The sequence below is a fragment of the Dendropsophus ebraccatus genome, chromosome 8 (genome assembly GCF_027789765.1).
Source record: "Dendropsophus ebraccatus isolate aDenEbr1 chromosome 8, aDenEbr1.pat, whole genome shotgun sequence".
Taxonomy (NCBI): Eukaryota; Metazoa; Chordata; class Amphibia; order Anura; family Hylidae; genus Dendropsophus; species Dendropsophus ebraccatus.
The window spans coordinates 19,938,221-19,961,896 of NC_091461.1; the positions used below are offsets into that span (position 1 = coordinate 19,938,221).

At 45.8% G+C, this 23,676-nt stretch overlaps 1 protein-coding gene across 3 annotated transcripts in view; it reads right to left on the reverse strand.

Moving 5' to 3' along the window:
* RRP12 (ribosomal RNA processing 12 homolog) overlaps positions 1-23,676 on the reverse strand; it is a 47,234-nt gene that overhangs the window by 16,932 nt on the left and 6,626 nt on the right. Inside the window, exons 1-13 of one of the 3 annotated variants that reach the window (XM_069979978.1) lie at positions 20,723-20,738; positions 9,474-9,860; positions 8,216-8,442; positions 5,653-5,736; positions 5,150-5,226; positions 4,970-5,075; positions 4,185-4,301; positions 3,948-4,086; positions 2,834-2,961; positions 1,956-2,054; positions 1,784-1,875; positions 1,056-1,167; positions 842-942 (exon numbers count right to left, since the gene is read on the reverse strand). In XM_069979978.1, coding sequence (XP_069836079.1) covers positions 842-942; positions 1,056-1,167; positions 1,784-1,875; positions 1,956-2,054; positions 2,834-2,961; positions 3,948-4,086; positions 4,185-4,301; positions 4,970-5,075; positions 5,150-5,226; positions 5,653-5,736; positions 8,216-8,442; positions 9,474-9,612 — 1,421 coding nt within the window. In that variant the 5' untranslated portion in view covers positions 9,613-9,860; positions 20,723-20,738. Of the gene's footprint in view, positions 1-841; positions 943-1,055; positions 1,168-1,783; positions 1,876-1,955; positions 2,055-2,833; positions 2,962-3,947; positions 4,087-4,184; positions 4,302-4,969; positions 5,076-5,149; positions 5,227-5,652; positions 5,737-8,215; positions 8,443-9,473; positions 9,861-20,585; positions 20,668-20,722; positions 20,739-23,676 lie in introns of those variants that run through there. The other 2 variants (XM_069979977.1, XM_069979976.1) reach the window with 2 other exon arrangements.

Consider the following 23,676-nt stretch of genomic DNA (forward strand, 5'->3'; position numbering starts at 1 on the left):
ATGTCGATTTATTTTTATTGGTTCGGATCTGAGTATTCAGAACCCAACTGATCCCAAGAACAATCCAGGAGAAGCTCCCAGCGCTGACATATGACCTGGACAGTGCCTTCATAGCGTCCAGATCTGCTAAATACATAGATGTGTGAGGCTTGCGGCCATCGGATCCAATGGCGATCGAGACCGGGAGGAGGAGGGGAGCCTTGTGATAGCTGCCAGACCATTAGTAACCAGTTTTAAAGCCCCTTGAAAACTGGATCTAAGGGGTTAATTCAATGCCGCTGTGACGATAGGACCGTTGGCTCTTGATCTATCATTATTCCCTGGCAAAGCTGCACCGAGACGTACAGTAGCCAAGAGGCATTAGTGTCAGCCATAGGTGTGAGGTGCAGCAGCTTCTTTCTCTCCATGACCCTGTTTTACTTTTCTTCCTTTTCTGAGTGGCTAGCACTCCACCTCGTGAGAACCATGTGACCCCAATTAGCAGAAAGCACCTGTGCACACATGGTAAGTACCTCCTATTTCTCCTATTCTACCTTTGGTGCAGTGGTGAGTAGTAAGACCTTGTTCACACTTGTGTTGCTTAGTGGCCGCTTTCTCCGCCGGCGGTGCCTGCTGGGTTTGGGGGCGCCCTTGGGGTTTGGTCCTGTGACAGTGGGGTTGCAGGGCCATTCTATGGCCTCCCTTCGCTGCTTGCGCTCGCTTTGAGACAAGAGAGGGGGAAAAGTGGCCATGTTTTTGTAGCGCTGGATAACCCCTTTAACTAACCACTAAAAGCAGAATTTACCAAACATGGTGACAGGTAACACAACCAACCAAGAGACGGACATCTAACATCACTCACTTAAACATCTTATGGATGTGACCAGCAGGCCCGGCGACTGTAGATGAAGAGACTGTGCCGATCTCTGCAATGTGTGGCGCTATGCATTCTGTAAGGAGAGACTGGAGAAAAGACAAGAAGAACAGTAAGAACAGTAACATCAGTAGGTAACTGGTTAATCGGTTACACAATTCCCATCATAGAATGGGTCACTGAGTTATGGGTGGGCTCATACCTTCATTGTGCGAGCGGCTGCAGACACCACCTGCGAGTGAGGGGACAGGAGGCAATTCATGGATGTAGAGAAAAGGCGAGGAAGGTGACCGAGGCACAAGTCACTCTGTAACCTGCAAACACAACCACCACGTCACTACAGAGGACAACATTAGCATGGGGGACACCATACACCAAGTCTAAGTTTGTGGATGGTTGTCTGACAATGTTTTACAGGGGAACTCTTATAGAGATTTGTAATTTACTTCTATTTTAAAAACTCCAGTCTTCCAGTACTTATCAGCTGCTGTATGTCCTGCAGGAAGTGGTGTATTCTTTCCAGTCTGACACAGTGCTCTCTGCTGCCACCTCTGTCCATGTCAGGAACTGTCCAGAGTAGTGGCAAATCCCCATAGAAAACCTCTCCTGCTCTGGACAGTTCCTGACATGGACAGAGGTGACAGCAGAGAGCCCTGTGTCAGACTGGAAAGAATACACCACTTCCTGCAGAACATACAGCAGCTGATAAGTACTGGAAGACTGAAGATAGAAGTAATTTACAAATCTATATAAGTTTCTGGCAGCAATTCAGCACAGTAGAAACAGTGTACTCAGGGTTGGCACTGCTAAACTGGTTGTATCAACAACACACTGCTTAAGATGTAACTTTTGTCTAGAGAAGATGCAATAATCTGTTAGACGACAAAGAAAAAAGGAATAAACTAGCAACATTTTATAAGTCTTTCGTACCGGGATAGATTAATGTGAGCTTGTTCCATCACAGCCAGCCAAGCCAGCAAGGGCTGCAAGTCATTCTCATTGGGGAGATAGTCATACAGAGCCTGTAAAATGGATATAATTCAGACTGCACTGTAGAGTCACATGACACACAGACTACCAGAGAACCTGGATGTATACTCACACTGATGATCTGGGCGTTGAGCTCTGCGGTCAGGGCTTGGGGGCTCGGGGTGGAGTTAAACAGGGCATGGAAGGCTTGCATGGCACAGGCCGTGATCAGCTGCAGGGTATAGGTGAGCAGGTTACACACCATATATTATTGGATATATATATGTGCAGACACTACACAGTCAACATAAGACTAAAACTCACCACAGAGGTTTTCCTTAAAGCACAAATGTTATTTAAAATATTTTTGCAGAAATCAATAGTACTTTTGTAAGTGATTTTAAGAAACTGTAATAGGTTTCATTAGGCAAGAAAGCCTCTTTCTGTACTCAGAAAGAAATTTTGCAGCCTCCCCCCCTACCCCCCTCACTTCTTATCTGTGCATTATCAGGAAAAGTCATCTTCATTACAGAGGAGCAAAGTGAAGGTGGGTTTGCTGGGTCCATTATAACCTATGGAGGGGCCGAAGGGGATGAGTTAGCAGGAAGAGGAGACAAGCAGCTGTGCGGTTTGGAGACTGTCTGGGCAGATAAAACGCTGGATTCACAGATCAGAAAGCTCAGTGCTGGTCTGGGGACTTGAGAGAAGATGACTGCAGGATGTAGTGTTTTACAGGGCTGCCTTTTCTCCTCTTCGTGCTCACTCATCCCCCTCCATCGAGCATTATACACACAGAAAGGCTGCTTCTTCTGAAGTGAGGCGGGGAGGTTGCAAAACAGCTTTTTGAGTACAGAAAGAGGTTCTTTTGCTTAAAAAAACATTAAAATGGCTTGTACTATTGATATTTATTGGTTTCTGGAAAATGGCATTTACGCTTTAAAGCATCATGCCCTCCTACACATTACAGTATGGTTAAAGATGCATTGTCCTACGGTGTGTGCATACACTTACCACGTGACTTAAGGTCATGACTTTCAGCAAAGTTTCACAACAAGACTTCACTAAACTGACAGGGAAACATGGCAGCACGTCCTTCAGCAGCGTCAGCATGTGTAGGGTGGTGGTGGCTTCTTTGCTGCCTGGACAAGAGCAACAAACAAATGGATGAAGCTTTATTGGAGTCACCAAGAAAGAGCAGTATAAGAGACCCAACAGCTAATAGTCATCTGCTTTAAGGGGTTGTCCAGGATATATTCATACTTAGCAATGCTGCGGGGGACATAACAGTAATGCATACTTACCCGGGAACGCTCTGCGACGCAGTCAGTATTTTCATAACATCCACTGACCTCCCGTTCCTAAAGGAAATGGCTAGTCAGCATAGAGTCAATGCTTAACGGCAATTTCCGGTGGAAGCGGCACGCCACTGGATGTTTTCAAAATGCTGACGGGTGGCCTGGGGAAAGGCAGGTGAGCAGGAAAGGTAAGTATACATTACCGCCATGTCCCCTGCAGCATGGCTAAGTATGATTTTATCCCGGATAACCCCTTTAAGGATAGCGGGGCAGCTGATCTCCTCTATCCCTGCTTTACAATGTTCTTTTCATCTGGATGCCACAAAATAGTGTGCAGCCCCCTCCATCCTCTTTCTAACCACTTAGATACCGTGGGTGGCATGACTGTGGCATCTAAGGGGTTAAATGACAGGATCAGCGTTAATGCTGATCCTAGCCAATAGAGAAGAGCGTGGGATGTACAAAACAACACTTGTAAGTGATAGTGATAGTGTAAGTGATAGTGATAGTGTAAGTGATAGCAAGTACACAGTCTACAGAAGCGATGTCCAACCTGTGGCCATCCAACTGTTTGCAAAACTACAGTCCTTATCATGCCTGGACAGCTAAAGCTTTGGCTGTCCAGGCATGGTGGGAACTGTAGTTTTGCAAACAGCTGGAGGGCAACAGGTTTGACACCAATGGTCTATGGGAACTGCCTAGTTGCCATGGTATAAATGTACAGGCTTATGTAAGTGGCACTTAAGAAAAGATAGGCAATCCATTTTTAACCCCTTTAATGCTTGTGGAAACATTAGTAAGAATACCCCCTCATCCTCCAGACCACTTACCTCCAGACTTCTCAATTTCCTGGATACAGAACTTAGCGGTGGATTGAGCGGCTGGGTGGTGAGCGGGAGGCGAATCAGAAAACATGAACTCACTGCCCTTCAGGATGGAGCATACAGCGAGCTGGGCCGCTTTACGAATCTGATAAAAACATAGAAAGAGATACAGCTTAGTAGGTAATAAAACAACAACTGAAGTCTCTAACATTCGAGTTCTGTCATGTAAACCTATTGACTTACCTTGGGCTTTGCGTGGACAGTAAAGCTCAACAAGCCGTGGTAAACCTGCAGGGTGGACGGGTAACTCCACACAGAGAGCTCCTGCTTACGTAACAATACAGCCAGGCACGAGAGGATCTACAACCACACAACACAGGTTACTGTACAGCAAGAAGATTGCTTCCCTTATGGTAGGTGGTGGGCTAAGACAACTGCTGTCAGACACTACTCCCGGCTGCCACTAGGGGCACACTGCATCCTGACTTGCCATCCTGAGTTACCATAGAGTTCTGCTGACAGGCAGCAGAGTCTCATGAAGCAGCAGATCAATGTCTGACTGGTGGGAGTTTGCCAACTGGGGCCCTCATTGGTCAGACACTAATGGTGTGAACACCATTGTGGTAAATCATTAAAAATCTCTCCAGTTCTTATCACCTGCTGTTTGTCCTGCCGGAAGTGATGTATTCTTTCCAGTCTGACACAGCGCTATCTCTGCTGCCACCTCTGTCCATGTCAGGAACTGTCCAGAGCAGGAGAGGTTTTCTATGGGGATTTGCTGCTGCTCTGAACCGTTCCTGACATGGACAGAGGTGGCAGCAGAGAGCATTGTGTCGGACTGGAAAGAATACACCACTTCCTGCAGGACATACAGCAGCTGATAAGAACTAGAAGACTTGAGATTTTTAAATAGAAGTAAGCTACAAATCTAAACAACTTTCTGACACCAATAGATTTGAGAAAAAAATAAATTGCCTGAGAACCCCTTTAACACACAACCTGGAGCAGACATCACTACTAATACTTACCCATCTAACAGCAGAGACGCTGCCACTGTTGGCCTGTGACGCCAGGATGTCCATGAACGCTTTAGATGTGTCTGAAAACTTCCTAATCAGCACCGGACCTGGAACCCTGCGGGATAACATACAGTCAGTGTCTCATAATGGATGAGGGTATCGCATAGATCTGAGGATGAACCCACTGACCTTTTCATGACAAGATTGAGCAGATAAGAGACTGCGGCCAAAGACTCAGAGGATTCGACGGCTTCCAGAGTCGTCATCTGTGAGTGAAAGGAAGAGTGGTCTTCTATATTGTACTACTACTATATATAGTACTGATAACAGAACATACTAATTCCCTCCACTATACATTCCAATATGGACACCAAGTGATTTCTGCCCAGTTATGGATCTGGAAGCCACTACTGGTGATCTAACTATAACAGGGGTAGGGAACCTTGTCTCTCCAGCTCTTGCAAAACTACAACTCCCATCATGCCTGGACAGCCAAAGCTTTAGCTTTGGCTGCCCAGGCATGATGGGAGTTGTAGTTTTGCAAGAGCTGGAGAGCCAAGGTTCCCCATCACTGAACTATAAGATCAATGGTGTGATCCCTGGTGCTTGTCCTCCAGTGAACATGGTCGTGTTGTAATCCCACCATAACTGTAGTATAACCTATCTCCTGACGGATGGGGAAGGCCACTCACCAGGGCTGCAAAGTATTCGGTCTCGGTCTCGCTTCCTCCCTGGGAGCGGATCACCTCGGTCACAGCCGCCAGCACAGCGCAGATCTGAGAAGAGTAAAAAATCACAAGAATCAACCATCGAACACAATAAAAAACATGGCTGCTTTCTTCCTGTTTTACAGCTGGCTCAGTGTCATACAACTAGGAGAGCCGGAGCAGTAATACCAGACAGAACAGGCACGGCTGACGCTATATCCATAAGGCTGCATCATCACAAGACAAGTCACTGACTATACACTAAGAAATCAGAGTACTGCTCGGCTAGCTCAAAGCATTCATCATATAAGACGACGGTAGTAGTATATAGCGATGGTAAGCAGAGAGATCAGTGATAAGTATATGGATGTGCGGCCATGTCTGAATTATATGTATATACTCTGTCTTGGTTCAGCACTCCTGCTTAATCTGTATACATATATTGGGGGAGATTTATCTAACTGATATAAAGTAGAATTGTCTTAGGGTCCATTTACACAGAAAGATTATCTGACAGATTATCTTCCAAAGATTTGAAGCCAAAGCCAGGAATGGACTATAAACAGAGATCAGGTCATAAAGGAAAGCCAGAGATTTTTCCTCTTTTCAAATCCATTCCTAGCTTTGGCTTCAAATCTTTGGCAGATAATCTGTCAGATAATCTTTCTGTGTAAATGGACCCTTAGTTGCCCCTAGTAACCAATCAGATTCCACCTTTCATTCCTCACAGACTCTTTGGAAAATGAAAGGTGGAATCTGATTGGTTGCTAGGGGCGACTGAGCCAGTTTCACTTTACACCAGTTTGATTAATCTCCCCCATTGGGTCTATTTCTGGCTACATTCAGTCCTTGGCTGACAGCACAGGCTATGGTTTCTTCCATTCTGCTTCTGTCCTGTGTGGTACCATTGGCGGCCATTGCTGTGGAGGTGCAGTGTCGGGGGTGGGGTGGCCCATAGTCCAGGGGGCTATGTCTAGTGGCATTGGGGCTGACGAGCGTCTGGGTCACTCCCCCTCCGCCACTGCTGTTGTTGCAATGGTGGTCGTCAAGTGGGACTGCACTATTTTTAGTTAGGCTGGGTTCACACTCCGTTTTTCCATCCGTTTTTTGAAGAAAAAAAAAACGGATGAAAAGCGGATGCATTTGTGTGCATCCGTTTTGATCCGTTTTTCCATTGACTTCCATTATAAAAAAAAAAACTGATCAAAACGGATCAGTTTTTTTTGACGGGCACAAAAACATTGCTGACACTATTTTTTTTTTGTCCGTTAAAAAAAAAACTGATCCGTTAAACGTATGCTAAAAACGCAGTGCGAAACCAGCCTTAGGCACCCACATGTATCAGGAACCTTGAGGCGCTGTAAGGGCACATGCACTTTGGTCAAAATGTGACCAAAATTCTCCTGATGTTAGTAGTATATAGCGGTAAGAAGCAGAGTGATCAGATATAAATATACGGATGTGCCGCCATGTCTCTTTTCTCTCCATCTAGGAATCACACTGAGGCGTTCTGCTATACACTTGTGCCCTAACAACTAATCTGCACTAAATGTTAGGTCAGGTACAGACAGGGAGATGCAAGATACTGGGTCAGATCGCTTCTCAATCAGTTACTATGCCGGGCACAGCACTGGCTATATACAGCGACATGACACGGACATCCAAACAAGGGGGATTTAGAACTGATGTAGACAAGTAGTGGAGGCGCAGAGCACGCTGGTTACTCGGTTTCTATAGCTAATGCTACCAGTTCTGGCCGGCATTACCTTTCATACAGGAATATATAGTGAACTCCAGGTCACTGCCATCCAGGATCCCCTCAGTATTGGGGCTCATTCACACAGCAGAGTCTTGCTATGGATTATACTGCAATGCTTTTAGTGGAGAATAACTATACATACAGCATCCACCTGATCACGTCTCTATATTAAAGCTGAGACACATAGGGGTACAATAGAGAACCTGGACAGCAGCCCTATCACAGCTCCATAAGGCCGCCTTAAAGGGATATTCCTGTGCTCAAACACCCTAAGTTACACCAGGCCAGGCTCACACATAATAAAGGTAGCGTCATCCTCCCTGTCCTATTAGAATCTTTTAGCAAGTTAGAATTATCCAACCTGCTGATGGTTCCCCTTTAAGGGCCCTATTCCACCCGACGATTATCATTCGCATAATCGTTAACAATTAACGATCTCAAACGACCGCTATTGCGAAAGACCTGAAAACGTTTACTCATTTCCATGGAACGATAATCGTTACTTATGATCGTATTTGCGATCGTTTTTTCTTCGCTATTGCGTTCGTATCTACTGCGAACGACCGAACGGTGTCTTATTCAATGCGAACGATTTGCGAACGAGCGACGATAAAAATAGGTCCAGGTCTTATAAAGCGATCAACGATTTCTCGTTCGGTCGTTAATCGTTAACTGCTATTCAACCGAACGATTTAACGATAATCTAAACGATAATCGTCCAGGTAATAGGGCCCTAAGAGGAGGATAAGACCTTGACTATCCTCCCCAATGAACACAAGCCATTTGTACCTCCTTATGAGCGGCCGAGTTGGACTCCCAGTATCTCTGCACTTTGCTGAAGGTCACGTTGGTGCAGTCGGACAACCCGCTCAGGAAGGTGGCCCCTGACTTCTCTGTCACCGCCATCTCCTCCTCCTCCTCCTCAATGTCTTCCTCCTTCTTCTTCTGTATGGTGAACGAGCCGGACTGGAGATCATTGTGCAGCTTTAGTGCGTCTACAGTCAGGTCACTTTTACCTGCAACAAAAGGGAGGGGGGGGATCAGAAGCGGATTCAGCCACATCTACCTGTATGCACCGTACTGCGCCATTCACCACAATGGGAGCGGAGCTGCGGTATAACAGCACGGCCACTACACAGAGTACAGGGCTTGTCTATATCCTCTGCAGATGTCTAGGTCTTCATGGTAAGGAACGTCTCTACTGAGGAAATACAACCGTATCCAGTCTGTACAACCCTACACTATATACCACAGCAAATATATAATGTATCACACTCGTATCTATTATCAAGACTGGATACAACTGTATCACTTCTCAGCTAGGACTAGTGGGTTTGCCACCCATCCTAAAGGAAAACACCAACGATTTTTTCTTTCAAATCAACCAGTGTCAGAAAGTTACATAGAAATTTATTGCTATTTAAAAAATCTCCAGTCTCCCAGTACTTATCAGCTGCTGTATGTCCCGCAGGAAGTTGTGTATTCTCTAGTCTGACACAGTGCTCTCTGCTGCCACCTCTGTCCATGTCAGGAACTGTCCAGATCAGTAGCAAATCCCCATAGAAAACCTCTCCTTACTATATCCTCATGCATATTTTGATAGACTCTTGTTGTACTTTTGTTTGCAAAAATTTATTGACAAAAATTCAATAACATATTGAATGAAACAGAAGACCTCTCCTGCTCTGCACAGTTCCTGACATGGACAGAGATGGCAGCAGAGAGCACTAAGTCAGACTGGAAAGAATACACCACTTCCTGCAGGACATACAGCAGCTGATAAGTACTGGAAGACTGGAGATTTTTAAAGGCAGCCATACAGTGATATATGAACAGAAGGGGGTCCAGAGAGGACGACCCCATCACACGGTGACACGTGAAGGATCAGCTGATCACCCTCTGAGTAGTAACATTGGTTCTACTCACTGACAGCAAGCAGAGGTCTATGAAAATTAACCATAAGTCACAGATCAGTTGATCATGTATGCTGGGGATGGTATCTGCACTGTATCGCATCACAACAATCCGCAGTGTGAACGCGTCTCACCGGAGGGGCGGCTGAAGAACCGGCTCCTCGCTGCTTCCCGGTGCCGCTTGGCCTGCGGGTTGGACTCGCTGCTGTGTCCCTTCTTCCAGCGCTTCACTTTCCCGGCGGTCCCGGAGCGGAGCTTCCCCGTCTTCCCCATGATTCCTACTGACTGTGGGGACACGCTGGATCCACGTGCGGCCTCCTGCACACAGCGCTCACTTCCGCCCCCAGCCGGGAGAACAGCGCTCTATGGTGCAGCAGCCTCCGGCAGACGGGACTGCAGCACGCCGCCATCTAGTGGTCAGCAGGATACTGCAGGGGGAAGTCATCCAGGATTCTGTGATGATAAAACTTGAACCAGGCACAGACTTTGCAGTTTTTCATACAATTTTACAGCTGCGGTTTCTACAAGAAAAAAAAAACATATATAAAAAAGGTTCTAGCTTTTCCGAAACTACTACAACTCCCAGCATGCACGTAAAGACAGATTTCATCCTATAGTAATACCCTGCATTGAAGTGGATTAATCAATTTTTTTTTTTTTTAAGTTTTCATAAAAAATATGTTTTTTCTGTATTTTGCTATGTATTCAAAGTGATGTTACAGTCCAATCACAAAACTATAATCATGGCTGCAGTTTCTGTATTCGCCACCAGATGTCACCAGTGAGAAGGAAGCACTTTCCAGGATGCAGCTATTTTGGGCCATAAGGACACATCATTTTTGTCTGTATTTTTTTTTTTTTAAATCACTAAGTTTTTTTTCTTCATCATAATAACTGTGTAAGGGCTTATTTTTTTTCAACAAACACATTTTTCGGGGTTTATATATTATATGTTAAAAAATCTCAAGCCCATACTTATTAGCTGCTGTATGTCCTGCAGGGAATGGTGTTTTATTTTCAGTCTGACACAGTGCTCTCTGCTGACATCTCTGGCTGAGACGGGAACTGTCCAGAGCTAGAGAGGTTTTCTATGAGGATTCCCATAGAAAACCTCTCCAGCTCTGGACAGTTCCCGTCTCAGCCAGAGATGTCAGCAGAGAGCACTGTGTCAGACTGAAAATAAAACACAATTCCCTGCAGGACATACAGCAGCTAATAAGTAAGATTTTTTACAAGAAGTAAGTTACAAATCTATATACTGTAACTTTCTGACACCAGTTGATTTGAAAGAAAAAGATTTTCGCTGGACAACCCCTTTAAATAATTATTATTAATAGGTTTAATTTGGTCACACCGACACATCATCTAAGGGATAAAGTCAGGTGCTTTATTCTCTGGGATTATTGAGCCGTTGTCTCACAGCTGCATCAATGTGACCTCCAGCCACCAATCTGACCTCTTCTTTGATTTTCTCTGAAGAATTGACAAGTAGCAGCAAGCGAGAAAAATGACGTAGGCGGCAAGGATTATGGCCTATCCAGGCATGGACAGCTTTACATCCTATGCCATAAATATTAAAGGGGTACTCCACTCAAACATAACTTTTGATATGTTGCTGCCCATGGTGAGACTAACAATTCCTTCCATACCTGTTATTATCTATTCAGTCTCCTTCCCCCAGTTCTCAGCTGCTGCTTTCTGCTGAAGACACAAAAATCTGTGTGTGAGCTTTTCTCTCCATCTCCCCCTCCTCCCTCCTCCTCCCTCCTCCTCCCTCCTCCCCCTTCCCTTCTGAGACGAATTATGTAAAAAAGTCCCTGGTTGGCTTTATCTGCAACTTTGTAGCATATTTTTAATGAGAGGGGGAGGAGAGAGAGACAGAGAGAAAAGCTCACACACAGATTTTTGTGTTTTTAGCCTAAAGCAGCAGCTCAGAACTGGGGGAATGAGACTGAATAGATATGGAAGGAATTGTTAGTATCCAGGAGGGGGGAGTAATTAAAAATTAAAAGTGCCAGAGATGTGTAATTTATTTCTATAAAAAAATATCCAGTCTTCCAGTACTTATCAGCTGCTGTATGCCCTGCAGGAAGTTGTGTTTTCTTTCCACTCTGACACAGTGCTCTCTGCTGCCACCTCTGTCCATGTCAGGAACTGTGCTAAGCAGTAGCAAATCCCTATAGAAAACCTCAAATCCCTATAGAAAACGCTGTTGGCAGCCGACCATGTAGATGTAATCACACAGGGATTAATAATTGTGTGCACTCTGTTCTGTCTCCTGAAGGTAAACACCGATGAATACAGAAGACTTTCCGTCCCAGGTTACAGGTCAGTCGTTCCTATCCCACTCTTAGGAGAGCAATGGTGCATGCTGGTCCACTGCACAATGCAACAAGGACTGCGGCCCCTCAGTCTCAGCAATAGGGGTCACAAAGGTCAAAACCTGGTAACTAGAAAGTAAGTTTTATAACGTCACTGAGCGAAGTCATAAAGGTAGACAACAGGAACAAGCTGGGGTATGTTGGGTATTTCTTTAATATAGTTCTATAACTTAGTAATATAAGTTTACTTTTACAGTGAGTAGCAGCAGCTAGGGTGACACAGCTCCACTGCTGGCACCAATGGGTGTGATGGGAACTGCAGGGCTGCTCAAGCCCAGGTCCCAGCACAGTTACATATTAATAAGACTGCAGATACTGAGCCCTGATGTCTATATAATACATGTTAGCATTAGAATAGACATTTCACTGGGGGGGAGCTGTCTGTGTCAGTAGTGCTGCAGCCTCCCCTGATGTCTTTATAATACATTTTAGCAATAGAATAGACATTACACTGAGGAGAACTGTCTGTGTCAGTATTGCTGCAGCCGCCCCTGATGTCTATATAATACATGTTAGCAATAGAATAGACATTACACTGGGGGAAGCTGCCTATGTCAGTAGTGCTGCAGCCTCCCCTGATGTCTATATAATACATGTTAGCAATGGAATAGACATTACACTGGGGGAAGCTGTCTGTGGCAGTAGTGCTGCAGCCTCCCCTGATGTCTATATAATACATGTTAGCAATAGAATAGACATTACACTGGGGGAAGCTGTCTGTGTCAGTAGTGCTGCAGCCTCCACTGATGTCTATACAATACATGTTAGCAATAGAATAGACATTACACTGGGGGAAGCTGTCTGTGTCAGTAGTGCTGCAGCCTCCCCTGATGTATATATAATACATGTTAGCAATAGAATAGATATTACACTGGGGGAAGCTGTCTGTGTCAGTAGTGCTGCAGACTCCACTAATATCTATATAATACATGTTAGCAATAGAATAGACATTGCACTGGGGGAAGCTGGCTGTGTCAGTAGTGCTGCAGCCTCCCCTGATGTCTACATAATACATGTTAGCAATAGAATAGACATTGCACTGGGGGAAGCTGGCTGTGTCAGTAGTGCTGCAGCCTCCCCTGATGTCTATATAATACATGTTAGCAATAGAATAGACATTACACTGGGGGAAGCTGTCTTTGTCAGTAGTGCTGCAGCCTCCACTGATGTCTATATAATACATGTTAGCAATAGAATAGACATTACACTAGGGGAAGCTGCCTGTGTCAGTAGTGCTGCAGCCTCCTCTGATATCTGTATAATACATGTTAGCAATAGAATAGACATTGCACTGGGGGAAGCTGTCTGTGTCAGTAGTGCTGCAGACTCCACTAATATCTATATAATACATGTTAGCAATAGAATAGACATTGCACTGGGGGAAGCTGGCTGTGTCAGTAGTGCTGCAGCCTCCTCTGATGTCTATATAATACATGTTAGCAATAGAACAGACATTACACTGGGGGGTAAGCTGTCTGTGTCAGTAGTGCTGCAGCCTCCCCTGATGTCTATATAATACATGTTAGCAATAGAATAGACATTACACTGGGGGAAGCTGTCTTTGTCAGTAGTGCTGCAGCCTCCACTGATGTCTATATAATACATGTTAGCAATAGAATAGACATTACACTGGGGGAAGCTGTCTGTATCAGTAGTGCTGCAGCCTCCACTGATGTCTATATAATACATGTTAGCAATAGAATAGACATTACACTGGGGGAAGCTGTCTGTATCAGTAGTGCTGCAGCCTCCCCTGATGTCTATATAATACATGTTAGCAATAGAATAGACATTACACTGGGGGAAGCTGTCTTTGTCAGTAGTGCTGCAGCCTCCACTGATGTCTATATAATACATGTTAGCAATAGAATAGACATTACACTGGGGGAAGCTGTCTGTATCAGTAGTGCTGCAGCCTCCACTGATGTCTATACAATACATGTTAGCAATAGAATAGACATCACACTGGGGTAAGCTGTCTGTGTCAGTAGTGCTGCAGCCTCCCCTGATGTCTATAGAATACATATTAGCATTAGAATAGACATTACACTGGGGTTAGCTGTCTGTGTCAGTAGTGCTGCAGCCTCCCCTGATGTCTATATAATACATGTTAGCAATAAAAAAGACATTACACTGGGGGAAGCTGTCTGTATCAGTAGTGCTGCAGTCTCCACTAATATCTATATAATACATGTTAGCAATAGAATGGACATTAAACTGGGGGGAAGCTGCCTGTGTCAGTAGTGCTGCAGCCTCCTCTGATATCTGTATAATACATGTTAGCAATAGAATAGACATTGCACTGGGGGAAGCTGTCTGTGTCAGTAGTGCTGCAGCCTCCACTAATATCTATATAATACATGTTAGCAATAGAATAGACATTGCACTGGGGGAAGCTGTCTGTATCAGTAGTGCTGCAGCCTCCACTGATGTCTATACGATACATGTTAGCAATAGAATAGACATTACACTGGGGGAAGCTGTCTGTGTCAGTAGTGCTGCAGCCTCCACTGATGTCTATATAATACATGTTAGCAATAGAATAGACATTACACTGGGGGAAGCTGTCTGTGTCAGTAGTGCTGCAGCCTCCACTGATGTCTATATAATACATGTTAGCAATAGAATAGACATTACACTGGGGGAAGCTGTCTGTGTCAGTAGTGCTGCAGCCTCCACTGATGTCTATATAATACATGTTAGCAATAGAATAGACATTACACTGGGGGAAGCTGTCTGTGTCAGTAGTGCTGCAGCCTCCACTGATGTCTATATAATACATGTTAGCAATAAAATAGACATTACACTGGGGGAAGCTGTCTGTATCAGTAGTGCTGCAGCCTCCCCTGATGTCTATATAATACATGTTAGCAATAGAATAGACATTACACTGGGGGAAGCTGTCTGTGTCAGTAGTGCTGCAGCCTCCCCTGATGTCTATATAATACATGTTAGCAATAGAATAGACATTACACTGGGGTAAGCTGTCTGTGTCAGTAGTGCTGCAGCCAGTGGCGTCGCTAGGCATTAAGATTCGGGGCCAGTGCCCCAGATAGGAAATTCACTGCCCCAAATCTTTTGCCTACCAACGTCATGCTACAGGGTCAGGGACGTTGCACGGGCGCCCGGCAGCTCTCTCTATCCCCTCACTCCCCCCGCCCAGAGGCCGGACCCCACAGACGCACCGCACGCTGGGGACACGCTGCTCAGTGACGTCATCCATTGGAGGGACTGCCGCAGCGTCTCCACGCTCCTGCGGCGCCTCTCTCCCCGCTCGATTTACGGCACCCAGCTGGTGAATATTTTGACAGCCGCCACCGCACAGTCAAAAGGAGGCCGCCCGCTGCCAGACTCTTTGGGAGCGAGCAGCGCTACAGCTACAGTTCCTCTCCTGGCAGCACGTGGTCTCCGGTGATCTTCCGGCACAGGCAGCATGGTACAGAGGCGCTGCCAGCGCCGGATGTGTTAGGCAGCCTCTATGATGAATTATAGAGGCTGCAGGGGCATGCGATGTGAGCAGCGTCTCTGTACTATGCAGCCTGCACCGGAAGATCATAGGAGCCCGCGCGCTGCTGGGAGAGGAACTGCTGGGAAGGGGTGACAGGTGAGTTTTTTTTTTTTCTGGTGGGGAAGTGCGGGGGCCAGGCTAATGTCACTAGTAGGACACTGCACAGAGGGGAGGGGGCTGGATTGGATGCTATATGGGGCATTATGGGGGAATTGGCTACTATATGGGACACTATGGGAGGATTGGCTACTATATGTGGTATTGGCTACTATATAGGGCACTATGGGGGTATTGGCTACTATATAGGGCACTATTGGGGGATTGGCTACTATATGGGGCATTATTGGAGTGATTGGCTACTATATGGGGCACTATTGGGGGGGATTGGCTACTATATGGGGCACTATGGGGGGATTGGCTACTATATAGGGCACTATTGGGGGGATTGGCTACTATATAGGGCACTATTGGGGGGATTGGCTACTATATAGGGCACTATTGGGGGGATTGGCTACTATATAGGGCACTATTGGGGGGATTGGCTACTATATAGGGCACTATAGGAGGATTGTCTGCTATATGGGGTATTGGCTACTATATAGGACACTGGGGGTATTGGCTACTATATAGGGCACTATGGGGGTATTGGCTACTATATGGGGCACTATGGGGGGTTTGGCTACTATATAGGGCACTAATGGGGGGATTGGCTACTATATAAGGCACTATTGGGGGGATTGGCTACTATATGGGGTACTATGGGGGGATTGGCTACTATATGGGGCACTATGGGGGGATTGGCTACTATATGGGGCACTATGGGGGAATTGGCTACTATATGGGGAGGGAGTAACTAGTCGCTTGTATAGAGGTGGGTAGGAGGCATTATAAAAGTGCAGAGCCTAAGATTCTGACAGATTCTGTCCGACAGATTCTGTGGAGATGGCTTGGGACCAGAAGAAGTCATCATGACTGCCTGGGCCAAGTGGGGAAGACAACAGAAGAGGAAGACGCCAATCAGAGAACAGGTCACTTGTGATTCACTGGATGTACAGTATCTGTGCTATAATATGCTGACTGTAGGGGGGTATAAATGGTCTCTATATAGTGTATTATATACAGTATGGTGGTGTTAGTCATTATGTGGTGGTGATATGTGGTCATGGTATTTCAGTATCATTTGCCCCCCGTATAGTGTTCGGGGGTCAAATGTACCCTAGTGATTGGCCTTGTGTGTGTGTAGGGGGGGGGGAGGTCAGGTGGGATAGTGTGTGTAGGGGGGGCAGGTGGGGATAGTGTGGGTAGGGGGGGTCAGGTGGGATAGTGTGCGTAGGGGGGTCAGGTGGGATAGTGTGCGTAGGAGGGGTCAGGTGGGATAGTGTGCGTAGGGGGGTCAGGTGGGAGAGTGTGTGTAGGGGGGTCAGGTGGGGTAGTGTGTGTAGGTGGGGTAGTGTGTGGGGCAGGTTTATTGCAGGCAGAGGGGGGAACTTTATTGCTATGGTGGGTACAGCAGGCGCATTATTACTATGGTGGATACAGTAGGCGCATTTTTACTATATAGGGGGCACAGCAGTGGGAGAATTTTTACTATGGGGGACACAGCAAGGGGCATTATTACTACATGGGGACACAGTAAGGGCATTTTACAATATGGGGCACAGCAGGGGACATTACTATATTTGGGTGCACAGCAGGAGCATTACTACTATATAGGGGCACAGCAGGGGGAGACTATTACTATATTGAGGACATTATTAGTATATGGAGGGCACAGCAGGAGACATTATTACTATATGGGGCACAGCATGGGGACATTATTACTATATGGGGGCACAGCAGGGGGCATTATTACTATATTGAGGACACAGCAGGAGGCATTATTACTATATGGAGGGCACAGCAGGAGACATTATTACTATATAGGGGGCACAGCATGGGGACATTATTACTATATGGGGGCACAGCATGGGGACATTATTACTATATGGGGGCACAGCAGTGGGCATTATTACTATATTTGGGTGCACAGCAGGGGACATAATTACTGTATGGGGGCACATCAGGGGACATTATTACTATATGGAGGCCACAGGGGGTAATATTACTATATGGGGGCACAGTAAGGCATTTTACAATGTGGGATAGCAGAGCAGGGAGCATTATTACTATATTTGGGTGCAGAGCAGGGGGATATTCTATATGGGGATGCTGCACAGCAGGGGGGATATTCCATATGGAGATCCTGCACAGCAGAGGGGGGCATATAATATATGGGGTATGATTCACAAGGGGGAGCATATACTGTATAGGGTGTGTTGCACAGGGGGCCATATACTACACGAGGACTGCTGCATGGGGACCTATACTATATGGAGGCACAGTTAAGGCCTATAATTTAGGCAGACACAGAGGGAAGGGGGGGTCTACTACTATGTGGGGGTAGAGAGAAGGCCTATACTATATGGAAGCACAGATAGGGCACAGAGGAGACCTAATTACTGTGTGTGCTGGAGCAAGGAGCTTAAAATGTTTTTCCTGGCAGATTCTGAAGAGACGGGTTATGGCTTGGGCCGAATAGAAAAGAAAGAGAAAAGTGAGCGACTCAGATCAGAGAAGACGACAACGTCACTATTTCAAATGCTAGCCTATATGACCATCTGTTTTTAAAAAAAGATATGTATAAACACACACACACACATACACACATATATATAGTGTGTGTGTGTGTGTAACGTCAGTGCAGAAGTCAACTCGAGGGCCCATGCCCCGGATGTTTTAGGACCCTAGCAACGCCCCTGGCTGCAGCCTCCCCTGATGTCTATATAATACATGTTAGCAATAGAATAGACATTACACTGGGGGAAGCTGTCTTTGTCAGTAGTGCTGCAGCCTCCACTGATGTCTATATAATACATGTTAGCAATAGAATAGACATTACACTGGGGGAAGCTGTCTGTATCAGTAGTGCTGCAGCCTCCACTGATGTCTATATAATACATGTTAGCAATAGAATAGACATTACACTGGGGGAAGCTGTCTGTATCAGTAGTGCTGCAGCCTCCCCTGATGTCTATATAATACATGTTAGCAATAGAATAGACATTACACTGGGGGAAGCTGTCTTTGTCAGTAGTGCTGCAGCCTCCACTGATGTCTATATAATACATGTTAGCAATAGAATAGACATTACACTGGGGGAAGCTGTCTGTATCAGTAGTGCTGCAGCCTCCACTGATGTCTATACAATACATGTTAGCAATAGAATAGACATCACACTGGGGTAAGCTGTCTGTGTCAGTAGTGCTGCAGCCTCCCCTGATGTCTATAGAATACATATTAGCATTAGAATAGACATTACACTGGGGTTAGCTGTCTGTGTCAGTAGTGCTGCAGCCTCCCCTGATGTCTATATAATACATGTTAGCAATAAAAAAGACATTACACTGGGGGAAGCTGTCTGTATCAGTAGTGCTGCAGTCTCCACTAATATCTATATAATACATGTTAGCAATAGAATGGACATTAAACTGGGGGGAAGCTGCCTGTGTCAGTAGTGCTGCAGCCTCCTCTGATATCTGTATAATACATGTTAGCAATAGAATAGACATTGCACTGGGGGAAGCTGTCTGTGTCAGTAGTGCTGCAGCCTCCACTAATATCTATATAATACATGTTAGCAATAGAATAGACATTGCACTGGGGGAAGCTGTCTGTATCAGTAGTGCTGCAGCCTCCACTGATGTCTATACAATACATGTTAGCAATAGAATAGACATTACACTGGGGGAAGCTGTCTGTGTCAGTAGTGCTGCAGCCTCCACTGATGTCTATATAATACATGTTAGCAATAGAATAGACATTACACTGGGGGAAGCTGTCTGTGTCAGTAGTGCTGCAGCCTCCACTGATGTCTATATAATACATGTTAGCAATAGAATAGACATTACACTGGGGGAAGCTGTCTGTGTCAGTAGTGCTGCAGCCTCCACTGATGTCTATATAATACATGTTAGCAATAGAATAGACATTACACTGGGGGAAGCTGTCTGTGTCAGTAGTGCTGCAGCCTCCACTGATGTCTATATAATACATGTTAGCAATAGAATAGACATTACACTGGGGGAAGCTGTCTGTGTCAGTAGTGCTGCAGCCTCCACTGATGTCTATATAATACATGTTAGCAATAAAATAGACATTACACTGGGGGAAGCTGTCTGTATCAGTAGTGCTGCAGCCTCCCCTGATGTCTATATAATACATGTTAGCAATAGAATAGACATTACACTGGGGGAAGCTGTCTGTGTCAGTAGTGCTGCAGCCTCCCCTGATGTCTATATAATACATGTTAGCAATAAAATAGACATTACACTGGGGGAAGCTGTCTGTATCAGTAGTGCTGCAGCCTCCCCTGATGTCTATATAATACATGTTAGCAATAGAATAGACATTACACTGGGGGAAGCTGTCTGTGTCAGTAGTGCTGCAGCCTCCCCTGATGTCTATATAATACATGTTAGCAATAGAATAGACATTACACTGGGGGAAGCTGTCAGTAGTGCTGCAGCAGAGGCATAGTGGAGAAGGGCACGCAGTAATTTTATCCCTGCTCTCTCTGCTACAATGTGCTGCCGCTGCATCACAACTGACACAGACAGCTTCCCCCAATGTTACGTCTATTACAAAGGTTTAAGAATCTAAAAAAATGAAACTTTTTTCCCTCCAACCTTTTTAATACTGGTCATATCGGGGTCACCCGGCCTTTTGCAACAACTGACAAAAGAGAACAACTCAAAAACAGGACCAGTACAGCTTTCACTTTTTAGGTTATAGGCTGTAACTTTTTGGCAGATTTATCACATTGATCTGAATGGGGTTTAAAGGGGTACTCTGGATTTATAAAAATAGATTTTATATCAACTGGTGTCAGAAAGTTATACAGATTTGTAATTTACTTTTATTTAATTATTCCAGTACTTATCAGCTGCTGTATGTTCTGCAGAAAGTGGTGTATTCTTTCCAGCCTGACACAGTGCTCTCTGCTACCTCCTCTGTCCATGACAGGAACTGTCCAGAGCAGGAGGGATTTTCTATGGGCATTTGCAGCTGCTGTAGACAGTTCCTGACATGGACAGAGGTGGCAGCAGAGAGCACTGTGTCAGATTGGAAAGAATACACTACTTCCTGCAGGACATACAGCAGCTGATAAGTATTGGAAGATTGGAGATTTTTAAATAGAAGTAAATTATAAATCTTTACAACTTTCTGACATCCATTGATTTAAAGGGGTACTCCAGCGTGGGGGCACTTTTGTGCTGGGACCGGGGCCAAGGTGGCCGAGGGAAAAGACGTGCACTCACCTCCCCGGTTCCAAGACGTGGCGTCCGCTCAGCCACTCAGTGAAGGAGGTGGGATCCCAGCGCAAAAGTGCCCCCACGCTGGAGTACCCCTTTAAAGTAGACCAAGAAACAACCCTATTTAGATGAATGCGACAAACATTTCTACAACATAGGGCTCCTGTTTTCCTATGACGAATCCTCTAACAAACAAATCAGGGGTCGGTGTTGTTCCTCATGTCACCAAGCTGGATGTACATAACATGTCCGGGCAGGATCTGATCAGGAGTTTACAGCTTATCAGTCTCCCTGGATACAGTCGGCCCCCAATGACCAGGACGGCTAGAAGCCAAAGCCACCTGATATTACAAAGTCCATTCACTCTCAGGCCATCAGGAGATGTGTGACTGCTGCTTTATGGGATATAGAAGAATATTTAGTAGCGGAGTGTTTCTTTAAGTATGGTGAATATTAGTTAGAAACATAGAATGCCCACTGCACACACGGGAGAAGCTGCTGTATATACAGTATTCCTTTATTCCCTCAGAAGTCGCCCCAGGATCATGTAGGACATTAGGGAGATATATAACTCCCCTGGTGTATGACCGGCCATTTATGAAAGAGCAGGAGTCGGAGTCATTCCTGATAAAATTCAGCAGTTGGAGTCGGAGTCAGAGGCGGTCCTGATAAAATTCAGCAGTTGGAGTCGCAGTTGGATTCGGAGCTGCAGCTTTCCGACTCCACAGCCCTGGTGTATAGTGAAAAATATATAGATGTCAGTACGTCTGTGGGGCTGGGGGCAGTGTCGGTCCGGCCCCCGGCTGATACGCGCTCTCTGGGGATGTCCCGGGGATTCCCCAGCAGAGCGCGCACCACAGACCTCGGTGTACGCTGCCAGCCTGTACTTCCCGGAAGTACAGGCCAGCAGTACACACTGAAGTCACTGATGCGCGCTCTGCTGGGGAATCCCCGGGACGTCCCCAGAGAGCGCGTATCAGCCGGGGGCCGGACCGACAGAGGAAGAGAAGAAGACAGCCGCAGCGGGGAACGAGGTGCTAGGTGAGTTGTGGGTTGTTTGGTTTTTTTCTCTGGGGGCCATCTATAAGGGAAAGCGCACTGGGGGGCTATATACTACTGGGGGAAGCTCACAGGGGGCTATTTACTACAGGGGGAGAGCACAGGGGGCTATATACTACTTGGGGGGCTATATACTACTGGGGGGAGCTCACAGGGGGGCTATATACTACTGGGGGGGCTTTATACTACTGGGGGAGCTCACAGGGGGCTATATACTACTGGGGGGCTATATACTACTGGGGGGAGCTCACAGGGGGCTATATACTACAGGGGGAGAGCACAGGGGGGCTATATACTACTGGGGGGACCTCACAGGGGGGGCTATAAACTACTGGGGGACCTCACAGGGGGGGCTATATACTACTTGGGGAGAGCACAGGGGGGCTATTTACTATTCGGGGAGCTATTTACTACTGGGGGGAGCTCACAGGGGACTATATACTACAGGGGGAGAGCACAGGGGGGCTATATACTACTGGTGGGACCTCACGGGGGGCTATATACTACTTGGGGAGAGCACAGGGGGGCTATATACTACTGGGGGAAGCTCACAGGGGGGCTATATACTACTGGGGGAGCTCACAGGGGGCTATATACTACAGGGGGAGAGCACACGGGGCTATATACTACTGGGGGTAGCTCACAGGGGGCTATATACTACTGGGGGAAGCTCACAGGGGGCTATATACTACAGGGGGAGAGCACAGGGGGCTATATACTAATGGGGGGACCTCACAGGGGGGGGGCTATATACTACTGGGGGGACCTCACAGGGGGGGCTATATACTACTTGGGGAGAGCACAGGGGGGCTATATACTACTGGGGGAGCACACAGGGGGGCTATATACTACTCGGGGGGCTATATACTACTGGGGGGAGAGCACAGGGGGGGCTATACACTACTGGGGGGACCTCACAGGGGGGCTATATACTACTTGGGGAGAGCACAGGGGGGCTATATACTACTGGGGGAAGCTCACATGGGGGGCTATATACTACAGAGGGAGAGCACAGGGGGCTATATACTACTGGGGGTAGTTCACAGGGGGCTATATACTACTGGGGGGAGCTCAAAGGGGGCTATATACTACAGGGGGAGAGCACAGGGGGGCTATATACTGCTGGGGGAGCAACAGGGGGCTATACACTACTGGGGGAGAGCGCACAGGGGGGCTATACACTACTGGGGGAGCAACAAGGGGGGGTTATATACTACCAGGGCAGTCACCCCCTTTGTACCTAATATCAAAGGCCTGGTGAGAGAGAAAAAATTCCAGTTTTCCTGCTAATAAGCAGCAATTATGTATGTAAATAGTTGAACGTTTGTGAAAATTAACAAAACACGTTTCCTACTGATGTTCAGCTCGGACCTTCAACTGACAATAGACCCCGGTAAGTGGACCCTCACTAAAAGTTGTTGAGTACCCCTGATATAGTGTATAGTGAATAATATATAGCGTTTAGTGAATGATATATAGTGTATAGTAAATATATAGTGTATAGTAAATATATAGTGTATAGTGAATAATATATAGTGTATAGTGAATTATATATAGTGTATAGTGGATAATGTATAGTGTATAATATATAATGTATAGTGTATAGTGAATAATATATAGTGAATAATATATAGTGTATAGTGAATAATATATAGTGTATAATATATAATGTATAGTGTATAGTGAATAATATATAGTGAATAATATATAGTGTATAGTGAATAATATATAGCGTTTAGTGAATAATATATAGTGTATAGTGGATAATATATAGTGTATAGTGGATAATATATAGTGTATAGTGGATAATATATAGTGTATAGTGGATAATATATAGTGTATAGTGGATAATATATAGTGTATAGTGGATAATATATAGTGTATAGTGAATAATATATAGTGTATAGTGAATGATATATAGTGTACAGTGAATAATATATAGTGAATAATAATATATAGTCAGTGAATAATATATAGTGTATAGTCAGGGCCGGCGTCAGCACCCGGCTAAGTAGGGCAAATGCCGGGGCCCCCAGCT